This window comes from Siniperca chuatsi, linkage group LG4, assembly GCF_020085105.1.
Source record: "Siniperca chuatsi isolate FFG_IHB_CAS linkage group LG4, ASM2008510v1, whole genome shotgun sequence".
In the NCBI taxonomy this organism is placed as follows: Eukaryota; Metazoa; Chordata; class Actinopteri; order Centrarchiformes; family Sinipercidae; genus Siniperca; species Siniperca chuatsi.
In genome coordinates this window covers 22,453,607-22,469,692 of record NC_058045.1, presented here as the reverse complement: position 1 = coordinate 22,469,692, position 16,086 = coordinate 22,453,607, and the positions used below count along the sequence as shown (strand labels likewise).

The 16,086-nt window shown below is 38.3% G+C and overlaps 1 protein-coding gene across 1 annotated transcript in view; it reads left to right on the top strand.

The window, feature by feature from the left end:
- The window catches only part of cbln1 (cerebellin 1 precursor), a 28,453-nt gene extending 17,414 nt beyond the window's left edge, over nt 1-11,039 (top strand). The window contains exon 3 of the mRNA XM_044193682.1: nt 1,138-11,039. Coding sequence (XP_044049617.1) covers nt 1,138-1,335 — 198 coding nt within the window. The 3' untranslated portion in view covers nt 1,336-11,039. The remainder of the gene's footprint in view (nt 1-1,137) is intronic.
- The last annotated feature ends 5,047 nt before the right edge of the window (nt 11,040-16,086 follow it).

The following is a 16,086-nucleotide window of genomic DNA, read 5'->3' as shown; positions in this document are numbered from 1 at the left end:
GTCTTTTTAAAAAAAACAATTTTCAATGAACATCGTCCCATGTATATGCATGTTCATGTGAACAACAGTCTGAAGACATCTGGGACACTTTTTCAGACATATCTGTCAGATCAGTGATCCCTCACAAATAGTTTGTGCATTCTGCCACTCCTTAACCATCTTACACCTTTGATCAGATTTACAACGTAATTAGAATAGGAGTCTCAATTTACAAAGCAGGAAGACAACTCACTCACAAATGGTTTGCATATTTTTCCCTTCCTGATGCAAAATCAGTCATCATGTAGTCATAGTCTTGTAGTGTACAACCATCTCCAGAAATGCAGTAGAACACAAACCCTGTGTTGTTTCTCTTTCCTTATTAAGGTACAGTGAGTTTGCTCTCAGGACGGCCGTAATGGTCGTCTGGTTCTATAAAATGTGATCCTGCATAAACAGACATTTCTCTAAAATTAATTTCAGTTTGTTTTAGTACTGCATCTGTGCCAGGGGTAGCATAAAACCATTTCTTAGTGAAGCATACGGGGGAAACAAATCCAGGGAGCACTTGTATTTCTGCTGTTGCTCAAAAGAGAAGGGATGAAAGCTGTTGTCTGGCATGTATGTTGGCTGGCCTGGGAAGGGAGGGGACGCATCACTGACAGCTACTTCTCTTTGTAAGAAGAAGATGTTATTCCCCATTGAAACATTTGTTGAGTCAGAAATGGGTGTGAATCTGTTGTGTCTTTGTGTGTGTGAATGTCTCTCTAAGTCATTGTTAAATCTTCTCCAAGTGGTGATTGAAAAATAAGGGAAGTACACACTATTGATAATGTGCTGACTGCACAGCACAAAGCTGCTCCATGCAAATATGCTATTCTGTTGTATTATCATAACCACATACATTTCTGCATAGATATTTAAAATCTTGCAGCTCAACTAAGAAAAATATGATGCTCTGAATCCACATGAAAGCATCATCATGATATTGAGTATTGGTATATGTGTATACGGTTGGTATATATATATATATGGTTGTGTCTCGTGTCCCTTCATTTCCCTGTTTGTGTGGGAGGGTGTTAGTCTGTCAGTTTTTTTCTCGTTCTTTCCCCCCCCTTTTCATTCTGTAAACTGTCTGTCCTCTTCTGCCTTATCCAGGTGAGCCTGATGCACAACGGCTGGCCAGTGATTTCGGCATTTGCGGGTGACCAGGATGTGACGCGCGAGGCGGCCAGTAATGGTGTTCTGATCCAGATGGAGAAGGGAGACCGGGCCTACCTCAAACTGGAGAGAGGAAACCTAATGGGAGGATGGAAATACTCCACCTTCTCCGGCTTCCTGGTGTTCCCCATGTAGAGGAAGAGCGAGAGGAAGAGGAGGAGGAGCAGGGGGTGGAAACGAAGGAGGAGGAGCTGGTGGAAGACGGAAAGTATGGTGATGACGGGGAAAAGGCAGATGGAGGAAGAAGAGGGGCAAGAAGATGTGAATAAGATGGTGGAAAAGGAGGAAATGAAGAAAAAAGAAGAGGGAACGTGACAACAGACTCTGTTTGGGATTCTGCAGAGGGAGGAGGGAAGAGGAAGGATGAGAGATGTTAGAGAGATGTAAGAGCATGACAGAACGATTATACAAGAGTAAAATGAGAGAAGAATTGTGAAGCCAGTACATGAAAGTGTATGGCCAGCTTCTTCACTTCCCTTCCTCCTTTCATCCATCCTTTCATCCATCCTTTCCTCCCTCTGTTTTCTCTGTGGCTTGACTGCAGCTTTGGACAGCCAAAACTTTTTTTATTCTCTGCAGAAAGACGCAATTGATCATTTATATGTTCCAGAGTGTTCTAAAGCCCGAGTGTAACCCCCCCCCCCCACATTCATTCAATCATTAATTCATCAATCTCTATCAACATAAGCTTTGAAGAATGTTTCTTGAAGAATCGTCTCCCATTTACTATGGCCATATTTGTAGTTTTTTTTTTCATGCTTGACATAAATTGCTCTGATTTTGGATCAGCCTCTAGCCCAGAGATAAACTAGAATTTTTATAGGGGAAACACTAAACTCTGATCACAAAATCAGGTGAGACACATTTAGATTCCCTGTAAAGCTGTGGTTTATAGTTATCATCATAATTAATGGCTTTTAAAAAACTTTGTTCTTGAAAGACACATCTGTTTCACCCTTCCTCTCCGCTCAATTTCTCCTACTCTCTGTTATTTAATCCTAGCACAAAGCTCTGCCCTCTCCCCCTGCATCCCTGCCACAGTCCCAGTCTTGTGCTATGCTTTGTCTTTTTTGTCAGATGACTTGATTTCTAACTACCAGCTAACGCTAAAGACATGCTCACCAGCTGTGAGCATCAAACATGACTCCTAATCTAAGAAAGCTCACACAACAGTTGATGCAACAATAAATAAAAAATTAAATAAAACGATAAATACAATCAAAAGACGTGTGCAAATAAAATGCAAAATAAAAACCAAATAATGAAAGAAAGGTAATGCTGCCCAAATTGGCCAAGGTTAGGAGAAGATCATGGTCTTGGTTAAATCTGCAATAACAGATATTTTTGGCCAACTGGGGCCGTGGAAACAAGTTGTGAACACAACGTGAAGAATGAGACACAATGTGCTTATTTTAACATTTAACCAAAACCATGACCTTTCCCTTACTTTAACCAAACCAAACCAAAACCTTAGAGGTCTGGGGTCAAGTGTTAATGTCCTGTGCTTTGTTGGCACACCATCCACCCCAGTCTCCACCCCACAACTCATGTGCGGTACATAAATGTAGCGCTTCCTACACATAATCCAGGCAGCGATTACTTGTTTGTACAAAATGTGATTGGGAAAAAAATTAGTAGTAGTAGTTGCTATCTGACGTCCATCAGGAAACTACAAGATTTCAAATGAATACTCTATACTGAATACTGCTAGATAACTTTCAAAAAGCACAAAATAGTGGAATCAAAAATGCAATTTTAATTACTCAAAATGTGAAGTATGAAGTATATAGTACAGTTTACAACAACAGGAATTTCAGATGCGCAGTTAAATGTAGATGTAATCAAAGCCTTATCCAGTCTTCAGTCATATACTCAATACTTAACTGTGACTCTCTTGTTACTATATCTAATGAACCTTACAGTGACATTGATACAAGTCACACCATCACCCAGAAAGTATTGCTATACCTTACTCTATCAGTGTTTTTTTCATCTCTCTGGCAGCCACACAAACATTTGAACCAACGTCCATCCTATCCTTCCATCCTTTGTCCACACCTTCATCTCTCCTCCCTCAATCTGTTTCTCTCCCTCCATCACTGCTGCTGTTCCAGGATCCTCTTCTCTCTTCAACTATGCTGCTTACCCACAAGTGCAGATTTCACTCTCTTCCTTTTTTGTATACTTCTGTTATCCCCTCACTCACCTCTCTCTCTTCCTTTCCTCAATGGTCCATCTCCCTCTCCTTCCTCATGTCTGTACTTTATCTGCTGCTGTACTACTCGTTTGCCTCCCAGTACGGATCCTTCCTTGCTTTTCTTCAATGTTGGACTTTGGACACTGAAACCAACTTACAACCACTAACTCTATAATATATATATATATATATATATATATATATATATATATATATATATATATATATATATATATATATATATATAAATTTACACAATATATATACAAATGGATATATAAATATATCGAAATCTAAGCCACCATTTCTATTCTACTGGTATTATGATGATAATAATGATAATACTAATACTGAAAACTGAATCTGGTTGATGACTATAATATCTGTATTTCCGTACTTCAGTGTTATATAAAAGAAAAAATATTCTAAGAGAAACTTACTAGTGATTGTGTGTGGAAATCTGAGGCTGCCGTTCTGCTCTTCTGATTAAAAACATGCTTCTTGTTTTTGTTTTGGGTCAAACCAAGTTGTGGTTAAAAGGTGAGGCTACTACTTATATAAAGAACCTACAGCTAAAAAGGACTTTTATTTATTATTATTATTATTATTATTATTATTATTATCAATCAATCAAATCAACTTATCTACCGTTTTCTTATTTATTTGCTCTGATGAAATCAATAAAATTTAAATGGTACTTTTATTTTTATTAAACCTACTTTAAGCCTGGCCTGGCAGTTTATTTTGTTGAAGCTGGCAAAACTTCTGAAAGCAACCAGAAAGATACACAGCCCCAGGTTGATGTGTGTAATGATGGGCAGTGTTCACTATATGTGCCTCTGTGTGTGTGTGTCTTTCTTGTTATTGTCTCCTCTTTTCTCCATATCTATGTGGATATTTATTCAGTCACTTTTACACTGTGTCTCTTTATCTTTTTATTCCCCCATTTCTCTTTTTCTGTCCTCTTTTCCTCTCTAAATCCAATTGATTAGAGTTCCTTTTTCTTTGCTTCCTCTTACATTTCTTTACATTTGTTTATTTTTATTTTGTTTAGATGCTCTCTCTCGCTCTCTCTCCCTCTCTCTCTCTTTCTCCACTCTGTTGGTTTTTAAGGTTTTGTGGTTCGTTTCTCTCTAGACTCTAATGAGCTCCAGGGGGAAAATTAGAGCTGGAATAACAAGCAAACATCAACATCATCTCCCCTCTTCCTCCAGGTCCCTCCTTTCTTCTCCTCTTCTTCTTTTCCTCCTTCATCTGACTTCATTTCTTCATATCTTGCTTTCCCACAGCTTGATTCTCCTTCCTGTCCTTCCTCTTTTCTTCTGTCCAACTTCCCTCCAACTTATCTCTGATTTGCTGTCCTCTACCCCTCTACCGTCTCAATGCCACTTACTTTCTGCTACATTCCCCTTTTTTCTTAGGTTTCCTCTTTATTTAGTCATGCTTTTTTAAAACTTACATTTCCTTCTTAACTGCCAAATACTACATTGGCACTAATAAAAGACATTTTTACTATTAATTACTTTGGAAAAACTTACCTTCCTGGAGCAGCTTTCAACACTTTCTCTCTCTCTTTGCTCTCTTTGTCATTGTCTCTCTGACGTCCCTCTGTTTTTGGTCAAAGGGAAGCAAGTCCTCCAAACTAAACCACAAAATAGGTTGTTTGCACCGAGTGATTGCCTTCTAAAATGACTAATATTCTGTCGCCTTTATGTTTAAGGTTTGTTTAGGTTTAGCCAACTAAAACTACTTGGTTATGGTAAGGAAAGAGTTCTAACTGCCGAGAGTTAGATGAGAAGATCAACACCTCTCCCGTGTCTGTACGGTAAATATGAAGCTACAGCCAGCCACCAGTAAACTTGGCTTAGTGTAAAGACTGGAAACAGAAGGAAACAGCTAGCCTACAAATACATTTAAAATTGACTAATTAGCAAATTGCTAAGTTAAGCTAACAGGCTGCAGGCTGTAGCCTGACATGAGAATGGTATTAATATGCTCATTTAATTTTGAATTCGATTTTGAACATGAAAAAGTGCATTTCCCAAAATGTCAAACTATTCTCTTAAGTGTTAACAAACAAACAATGTTATTTTTCTGGGGAGGACAGTCTTTCTACAGGACAGATGATTAACTACTTGATTATGTTTCCAATTCATCATTTATGGTTTAAAATTCCAGGAAATCCTCACATTTCAGAGGCTAGAACTAGCAAATATTTGACATTTTTGCTAGATAAATTACTTAAGTGATTCATCAATTATCAAAATTGTTGACAAAATTCATGTTGATGTAGTAATTGGTTAATTGAGTAATGGTTTCAACTGTAATAGGACAATAGTAGTCAAAAGGAAAAATAGAAGACACTTTTGTGAAATGTCTGTTTCCAAGACAACTGAAAGTTGGTCAATTCATAAATTCATTGGCTAATGCTGAGTTTTGAGGTAGTAAAGTGAAATTATTCTAGATTTAGGTGCTCGCACACTTAATTGATGCTGCCAAAAAGATTTAGTGTGCTATTTAGTATGATTTATGTAGAGTGTTGCGACATTAGGTCGTGAATCACAGTGAGTCTGCCATCAATTACATTAGCATATATACATAATCCATCCAAAACATTTAAATCCAAACATCAGTTTCAACATATCAAATAATAATAATATAATAAATATAGCTTGTTCAGAACAAAATTATTCCATGGGTATTTACCCATTCTGGACGTAACAAAGATTTTTATATTAGACCTTTCTTGTAAATAATGTCTACTTTCATTGATGATTGACTGTCATTAAGTACATGTGGTGACTGCAATGCCTTTCTACACGATATCAGCCAAATAATGGCCCGACTCGACAGATGAGGGGCATCAGGAATGAAAATCAGCATTTGACAATTGCTTGTTTTATCCCGCATATTGTGTCATAGTGAAAGAAAACCCACAAAGCCTCTGGGAGCCTCACAACATTCTGACAAAAAGACTAACGTGGAAATTTCTTTGCCTTCGCTCGACTAGTTTGACTAGTTTGTTTCGTGACGTTGGCCCACAGGAGCAGAGAGCCCTCTTCCGTGCACATCTATAAACATAGCAAAACAAGAGAGCCATCATGTTTTATTTCATTTTAGTTTTAATGATCATCTATGTTGTTTGCCAGGTCTCTCAGCCAAGTCACAACAAAAATGTATGACTCTATGATCGCCTAATCTCACAAAGTGACCATTTCAAGATTCAAAAATATCATATAGTCTTGTCCTGGCATTATACTATTCAACTATGTTTCTAAATCTTTATGGGTAATATTTCTCATATTCAATTTCAATTGCGATCTACAATCATTTTTATTGATATATGTCAATAGTTTCAAAGGTGCTAAATACACCATATCTACCTTATTTATTTACAGTGTTTCTCATTTTCAAAAAGTCATCATCCAAAAAGAAGTGCTGCATAAAGAAGGCAGATGGTGGTGTTTTATAATCGAGCTATTTTTTTGTTCATACCAATACAGTATTCTCTCACTAACATTAGTTGTAGTGTTTTAATCACAATATTGGCTTGTTTCATTTGATTCTTATTAAGAAATCTGTTAACTCAATCACAGCATTACCTTAAGAATTTACGACAATGTGGGTGTATGTGTGTATGATGGAATGTTAGTGTGTTTGTGAGAGGGAATGTGTGTTTGTGTTTTCATTTCCCTCACAGCAGCAGGTCTGTCCAGAGGCCTTGTCCTCCAGCAGTAATTTGATTGTGGCAGAGCGAGGGAAACATAATTGTCTGCAGCAGGTCACCGCATAGCAAACAAAGTGTGTGTGTTTGTTCTCTCCTATGTCCTCTCCACCAGCGTCTGCTCCGCTGTACTCTCCTCTCCTGTGTCCTCTCCTATCCCCTCATCTCCTCTCCTCTCCTCTCCTCTCAATGTCAAGAGAAAGCTGACAGTTGGGTCTGATGCAGCATTATATTTTCAGCCCTATGGAAATGTGCACACACTTATTTACAGTTGCCAAGAGCACACGCACACTCAGACACATCATACACTCACACTTCCTGCTGCCATACACACTTTTGCCCCCATGCCCTCTGATTCCAGCCAGATGGGCATGAAGGCAGATAGACAGTCAACAAGAAAGACCAATAGAGAGCGAGTCAGACTGACATCTAGACAGGAAAAAAAGAACAGACCAGCAATTCTTTTGTCCCAATGACAGATAACCTTTGACCTCTCCCAAACTCACCAATTCCTCAGGTCACACACTCTCACACAAATTCAGACACATCCATGGTAGCTTGATCTCTACCATTTTCAGATCATCTGACACCGAGTCGCTAAGGCCCTCTCATTTTCTCACCCCATGTCACTCAAATAACACTTAAACAGACACAAAGACAGAGAAACAAAAACACACAAATTCTTCTTTGTTTGGCCTGCAAGTTGGGGTGAAAACCTTACAAATAATGTAACTGAATCATCCTTGAATGTTAAAAAGGCAAAGCACACATTCAGAATACAACACAATGCAATACATCTAGGTGCATGCATGCAGTATGCGTACATTTTTTAATTCTTGAGTTTAAGCATGTGAGAAAAGATTTGAGAAAATATGTTTTGTAACAAAAAAGCAAAGTGAAAACATCATGCATGTATAGGGATCGTGACTCTTAAAGGAACAGTCCAATGGAAATCTTTCTTTAAAGTAAAAACTACATATCCCATGTGGGCTGTATTGTTTCTCTATTCTTGGGACTGTAACACTAACATCAGGAAATACCTGCATCACAAGGGAATACAGTATTAGATTTAACAATTCAAAAGAAAAATAAGCATATATTATTATGTAAATTGCTAAATTCATGTGTCTCATCTATTGTGTGTAAATGTTGGACTGACATTTCATTTTCATTTAGAAATTATATATTTTAGGCTTCTATTACACGTGTGGGTGCAGAAAAAATAGATTACATGTGTAAAAGTGATGATACAGCAAATTGGCATGGCAAATGTCCTGTGGACCGTGGCATGGACAACATTGAGGCTGTGGCTCAGGAGGTAGAGTGGGTCGTCCACTAATCACAGGGTTGGCGGTTCAATCTGGCTCCTCCTGTCCACATGTCGAAGTGACCTTGGGCAAGACACACAGAACCCCAAGTTTCTCCTGATGGACAGGCCAGAACCTTGCATGGCAGCACCGTTGCCATCGGTGTGTGAGTGTGAATTATTATTAGGCAAATTATAAAGCGCAGTCCATTTACCATTAAAAAACCTGACTTTGGATTATTTCCCTCATGCACACTTCACGGAAAAAATCCAAACATTTTTCTTTGGACACTGGCCCTAACAGAGTCAGGGTAAAGGATGCTGACTAAACCATAACCAAGTAGTTTTATGGTAAATGGACTGTAATTGTATAATGCCTTTCTAGTCTTTCTGACCACTCAAAGCATTTCACACTACACATAATTTATTTATTTTATTTGCCTAACATTGTGAATGCCTTAGCCCCCCATCAAAAATGTGTTTTGCTTATTGTTACTTCATTTGGATGTATGGCCTTCACTGTGCAGAATGATGTGTGTACATAGTTTGACATTATGAGACTGTTTTAACATTCATTTACTGAAGGAGGAAAGTTTCTCTGTGCTCACTTTAAATCTGGGTCTAAGACGTGTTAGTGCGAGCAGGATTTGTGACATCACAGCTTATTTGGAAGCCAATCGTGGTCCAATATGCAACGTACACAAGAGTGGTGTGGAAACTTGAAGCCTCCAGTGCACGCACGCTGAAAATTGACTTTTTCATTGAAGTATCATCATGACATTGTGTGTCGAGCAGATAAACTGTTGAAATGAACAAAGCATGCATATTCATAGATTCTGGATATTTCAAGAATTTTTAATGAAGTAATGGAACTTTTTTGTGCAACAATCATATGGTAAATGGACTGTACTTATATAGCACCTTTCTAGTCTTTCTGACTACTCAAAGTGCATATCACATTCACCCCATTCACACACCTTTATACACCGATGGCAGAACTGCTCATCAAAGTTACTAATCATTCACACACATTCACATACCGAAGGCACAGCCCTCGGTTAATACATTATTATTCCAAGCAGAGTATTTGTATGTCTTAAATCATGCTTGGTGGGGAACATTCTTCAGGTGAAACACAAATAGTTACATATTTAGGGTAGAAAAAATTGGTTCTGGATGACTAGCTGTACGGACAAATCCGGGCTGTAGGTGGAAGTAAACAAACCGCCATTTCTGTGGTGGCACCTCGCTTAAAACCCAGTAATGTATGTAAAAGATTTAACTTCTTAGCAATCTCGGAACCCATTGGCTATCGTCTGACGACGATTTAGCCTCTGGGGGCAACAGCCAGTACTTCGGAGCTTCCGCTGTAGCCAGCAAATATCCGGATAACAGATAACGGATATCAGGCCAAGACCTCCTCTTCCATGCGCCGGTCATTGATTATACTTCGATTAACACTCTTGGAACCCATTGGCTATCGTCTGATGATGATTTGAATGCAGATACATTTAAAAAAAAGATAATAAAAAGCTCATCTCTGGGGTTCCAAGATTGACAAAAAGCGAAATCGTTTTCAGACGAAAGTGATGGGTTACGACATTGCATTTTGGCCAATGCATTCCGCCTCTTTTGCTCTCCACACGGACTGTTTACCTGCATGCACCCAAAGCCCACTCAAATGTAATTGGTCGATACTACTCGGGCTACAAACAGAAACCAGAATGCTTTGATACCAAAATGTTGTCCCTTGCCTACAGATTCTGCATTCTTATGCAGATATCTGTTTATAGAGATTAACTTCTTAGGCACTAGAAACCAAGAAATATACCTAGGAGATGCTGTAGAACCTTTTACACGTTGAAAATACTAATCAAATGCTATTAAAATAAGTTTATAATGTAAAACACTTTTCAACAAAATTTAGCTCCAACACTAAACCTCAACTCTGGAAAATAAAGAGGAAACTCCACAAGCCTCTGCTCTGAAATCAAATTTACCGTTGTTCATGTTTGCCGACCTTGAACAACTTAAACATCTCTGCTTCCATTGTCAGTGGCAACGCGTTCAGTTGGAGTGTGCCACTGCAGCAATAGATCACACATAAAGACACATAAATCAACTGGCATTAAAGCAAGTTGCAAATAATCAGAACATCTGCGAATCTGGATTTCCTCCTCCCTTTCAAACTTGTAGAATTGCTTTTGAATGTTTACTCATACCCAAAACACAAAATGGACTGACATGAGCTATTACTATTGCTTATGTACTTAAACAATTTTCTTTTCAAATATTATCTTTGTAGTGAAAGAACCTCATCTGACCATGGCCAACCGAAATAAAATCATTGGCAACAATGTGTTTATGGTTTAGTTGTTTATTGCGTGTCCTGCAAAATATTACATTTATAGCATCTTTGCTAAAACAAAATAGTTGCATATTATGCAATTTGTAGGAGACTGTGGCTGCATGACAGTTTTAACAAACACTCAACTGATGTTGAACAACGGTGCATCTCCTCTCACAGATGTTGTCATGAATAGATTCATTCTATTGATATTTCATGACATTTTTTATTCATGTTCAATAAAAAAATGTGAGTTCAAATTGAATACATTGGCAGGCACTATATAATGTATCAGAGAAAATGGACATATGTGATGTATTGGACCCTTCAGTGAGTACTATGTGACTGTAGTGTCACAAGCAGAGCCTGACTGTGTTGATTTTGTGTTATGAGCTGAGGTGATGGGGGAGTGACCAGAACACAGACTTACAGATAGACATAACACAGAGCAAAGAACAGAATATAATGAACACTGACAGCTTTTCAGCAGTGATGTTCAGAGAGGAGCACATACTGTATGCCACAACAACTTTTAATAACTCAAAGGGCTTCATATTTGTTTTTAATGATACAGAAGCTCTCATACTTGATTCTTTCTGCATTCCTGTGTGTAAAGTGTAAAGTCCCAACATAACATAAGGGCTAATCATCAGTTGTATATTAATTCAATTCAGTTTTATTTGTATAATGCCAATTCATAACAGAAGTTATCTTATTGCACTTTTCCTATAGAGAAGGTCTAGACCGTGCTCTTTATAATATTATTTACAGAGACCCAACAAATCCCACCATGAGCAAGCACTTGGCAACAGTGGCAAGGAAAAACTTCCTTTTAAGAGGCAGAAACCTCAAGCAGAACCAGACTCAATGGTGGGCGGCCATCCGCTGCTGCCGTGTTAGGTTTAACATTAACATTTTCTGCAACAATGAAACACAATGAAAGGCAAAACTGTGCAAATGATTTTCTGTTTACTGGTAACCACATGGTGAACAGATTTTAGCATTGTCTGAATGTGTGAAACCAAGACAGCTGTGCAACTGTGTGTTTGTGTGTGTGTGTGTCTGAACAGTGCAATCGTGACTAACTTGTGAGACTCAAACTAAAACCATCAGTGAATTTTACCTTATAACAAGTATTATCGGTGTAGCCAATCCAATAGAATGTCACTGTCACCCAAAAACTCTCACAGTAACACACAGGGCAGGGCCCCGTTTCCTGATAACAATGGATCTTAGACGTTAAGAGCGTTTCTAATAACGTTCTTAAATTTCTACATGTGTTTCCCAGAGTAGCACTTGAGAGCGAGTGCTCGAGCGTGCCGTTAAAAGCTTCTTAATGCCGGCTGTCTGTGGTGCTGAAGATGATGCTGAGTACACTTTAAAATAACTTTGAATATTCAACTGTCTGTAAGCCGTGCTATCAGAATATTAAAAATACATACATCACATAGTGTAAGTGTTGTAAACCACACAAAGAAATGTTTTATACTTGGAATCATTCAGTATGAAAACAAAGTTTAATATGCAGCAAACAATCAACAGCCTTCAGCTTGCTGCCCTTTATAATTCATGATGGAAGTTTAAGAAAGTGCATTTTGATTGATTTAGCTGCCGCTGGAGGCAGAAATTACTCTTTAGCTCATATTAAAGCTAAAATGAAGCAGTGATGCTTCCTAACTATTATGAATATGCAGATCATCTATTGTGAATGCCATCTGGTCTTTGTTCACTTGTAGACCTGCTGTATATGAGTGTTTGGCAAACAACATTTGCATCACAAATAAAAAGAAAAGAGACGATACAGAACCTGAAAATTTACCATCAGGAAAGTGGCATTTTATCCGAAAGAGATCAATATTCTAGGCAAGAAGAGGGAGAGGAGGACGATGGCAGAAACTGGCAGATTAATTGCGCAAATCAGTTGTTGTGTGTGTTAGTTTAGTTTTTTCTAATTTAAACATTATCACTCATTTTACATTAAATGTCACTGAACAAAACATCAGTGTTTATGATAAAAGTACAGACTTAAAAATAAACAAAAACAATGAAAATGTATCATAAAACATGTAGGTTTTGGTTCCTGCTACAGGTTCGTCTCCCACGAGTGGCAGGAGGCACTCATTAATCTACAACAAGTGTCTTTCGTTACGATGCTTTTGGAAACCCCTCTTGCTTTACTAAGTACGTTGCAACACTGGTTCAGTGTTAACACCACTATGACAAGCTGAGGAATAAATTCTAAGTCTAAGACATGTCCTAGTCCAGTTTCAAGATCTCAGTTCTGAAGTCTGAGCAACCAGTTTGAATTGAAGCAGTCAGTCCAAGTACAGTCCTTACATCAACTGGCCTATTAACATCGTTCACATTGTTTTCTGCCAGATGTGAAGCTCACATACAACATCTTCATCTCTTTCATGACTAACAATATTCTCACACACTTACCGATATGCAGCATTAGGCAGTGATGCATTGCTGATTAGTGATTATAGCAATGTTGTTCATTTATGTGAGCAATTACATTACAGTTACTAATCCCAGTAATGCTTCATTACTTCAGCATTTGGGGAACATCGGTTTGTTACCAAGCGTTAGATAGGAGGATTAATATCAATTTCCTTTTTGTGCGTTAAGTGGAGAGACTGGTCCTGAATGTAACAGGTTGCTGTAGGGGCTAGCCTCTTCCAAAAGAGTAGAAATACACCTACCAACTCCAAAGCTGTCTTGTTTACATGTCCTGCCTCCTAAGTTGGCAAGCTAGCCTCTGGTAAGCCTACAATTAGGGCATGTGTTAAATACAGAAAGTGTGACATGTGGTTGTGGCGTCTTTGACGGAGCTGGGCTGAGTAGTGTTGAGTGATGTACCGAGTAATGTAACTAATTAAATCTGCTGTTGGGTACTTAGTAAAGCAATTTTTTCTGAGAATGAATAATTAAATACATTTCAAGTAACTTTCCAACACAACCAAGCATTGTATCAGTGACTGTGTTTTGTTTTAAACCTCCTGTTTAGTTAGCCAACCAGACCAACAATCAATATTAAGACAAAGATTAAGTCATTAAAACGAATCTAAATGGAGTCATGAGTGGGGATCAGAACAGACTTTGTGTTTGTTCTGTACTCAAGTACCACATCCCTGCCTGGTTGTAATCACCATAATAAGTTGTTAAGTTGTTTTACTTATAAAGCAGCATATATTTATGATAAATCTGTTGTGACATTATAGCTGGATCAAATTTTCCCCTCAATAAAAAGTTTCAATCAGGACACATCTGTTCTTTGAGGGTTTTTTTTTTGCTAGCATTTGTTTATATTGCATATCCAGTACAGAGTTTAAGTTATCATTATTAGAGTCTTGCATATGTCTGCTAATGTCGCCCTAAAACTAAGAAGAGCCAACTTCAAAGCTTTCAGTTAGCGCAAGCCTGAATGTGTCGGTACAAGCCCAGTGTTGGCCAATAAATATTAACCAGAATGAAATAAGAAACACCTATTCGGAATTGCTTTCACCAGAAACTATGTCTGTCAGGTTGTGATGTTTGTTAATGGAGGAATAAAGTAAATCACCTTGCTCGAGTGGCCTGAAGGTTCCTCTTGCTGGAACCATGCAGTTGCAAAACAAGTGAAACTGAGTCGATTTTTCTTCATGCTTGGTGTTTTATCGTTTCGTTTTAACACCATAGCTCCGAGATTTGACTGTTACAGCACTCTTTCAGTCAATTACAGACAATTTGTCTTACATATGAGGCTTTTCTTTGTCAAGTGGGTGATCCCTGGCTCCAGCTGCTCTTCATCTTCTTCATCAAGCTAGCCTAGAAATATATTTTGAACTGCCTTTCTGCCTTAACAGTGTGCTGGGTTTTTAAATTTTGTAGTCTGTAGGCAACATTATCAATAACCAACTGTCAGCCCCTGTTTATGTGTAAGTATGTAATAGTGTGCATACTAGGACTCCCACCTGTTTTTAAGAGCTCTCTGTCCTGTGTTTGTGTCTGTGGCGGCAGTGAACAGGGTGATCAGTGCACCAAGAAACATGTTTTGCCTCTGTGTTTCCTGCTGCTGTTACACATCAATGCTGCAGCAGGTGGATCCTACCTGTCATGGTGACAAAGGTGACTGCAGCAATGAAGAGGCACCCGTGTGAGTCAGGAAGAAAAAGAGGAATTTTGAAATGACAAATTGTTCCACTCAATAGACATTATATAACAATGGGTTGTTGTGGGTTTTTTTTTTTTGCAGTGCGTGGTACATTGTATTGTATCAAGATGTAAAATTAAACGTACAGCAACAACACATTATTATAGCTATTTACTGCTGTCTGATTCAGACTAAATTGAGGAGCAAGAAGTTGCTTTATATCTAAAATAATGTGTTTCTAATGACTTCCTGTTTGTTTATATTTAAGAGTTTGCAGTTTTATTCTACATCCTATAACAAAGTTTAGACTGCAGAGGCCTTTGCATTATATGCATTATGAATGGTTTAGAATTACCCACAAAAACCAATCTTTGCCTGGCAGCAAGTGCACAGTGACACACAAAGTGACCAGATCCATGCTGTTCTCTCATATGCCATTGGTACTTTGCATTCAGTTAGCTACGTGTTTCTGGCTGGCTGCTGTGTGGCCGGCTGAAAGTGTCTCTGTCTAACTGATCACAGCTGAGACGCAGCCACAGTAAGCAGAACTGTATTGGCAAGTTAAAGCTGCAGTAGGTAATGTATTTCAGAAGCATTTTTTGTTATATTTGTTGAACTTCTCTTTACATCCCGACAGCAATCAATAAATCAAATGCTCTGAAAAAAACCCCTGAAAAAAATCCGGAATCTGTAGCTGTCCTAGGCCTGTAATAAACCCATCCAATAATTTCATTTGGCCCGAACGAAATGTTTGGTTGGCCTACCTGCGCGCACTCTGCCTGTGCACTTATTGTGAATGAAAATGTGTTTTGGGGGAGTAGCATTGGAGGAGGCCTGAAGGGAGGGGGTGGGATTTTTTCAGTTGGATACTTTAAAAATCTAGCTGTCTCTTGCTAATTTCTCCAACGTTACCAACCCTAGCTTTAAGGAAAAGTAGCAAATGTCTTCCCAAAATGTTGCTAAAATTGTTGTTAGGCTATATTCTTTAGTAGAGGGATCCTAAGAGCTACCAAGTGACACAACACTAAGTATAGGACACTGAGTTGGCTCTACTTTGTTTAAGAAAATATATAGAGAAAGAGTTATTGGATTTCTTTTTTGAACCACAGAAACAACCAAAATAAACAAAGTGCTGCCCTGTTTGGTTGACTTGAAATGGATGCCTGTATGCATTTCG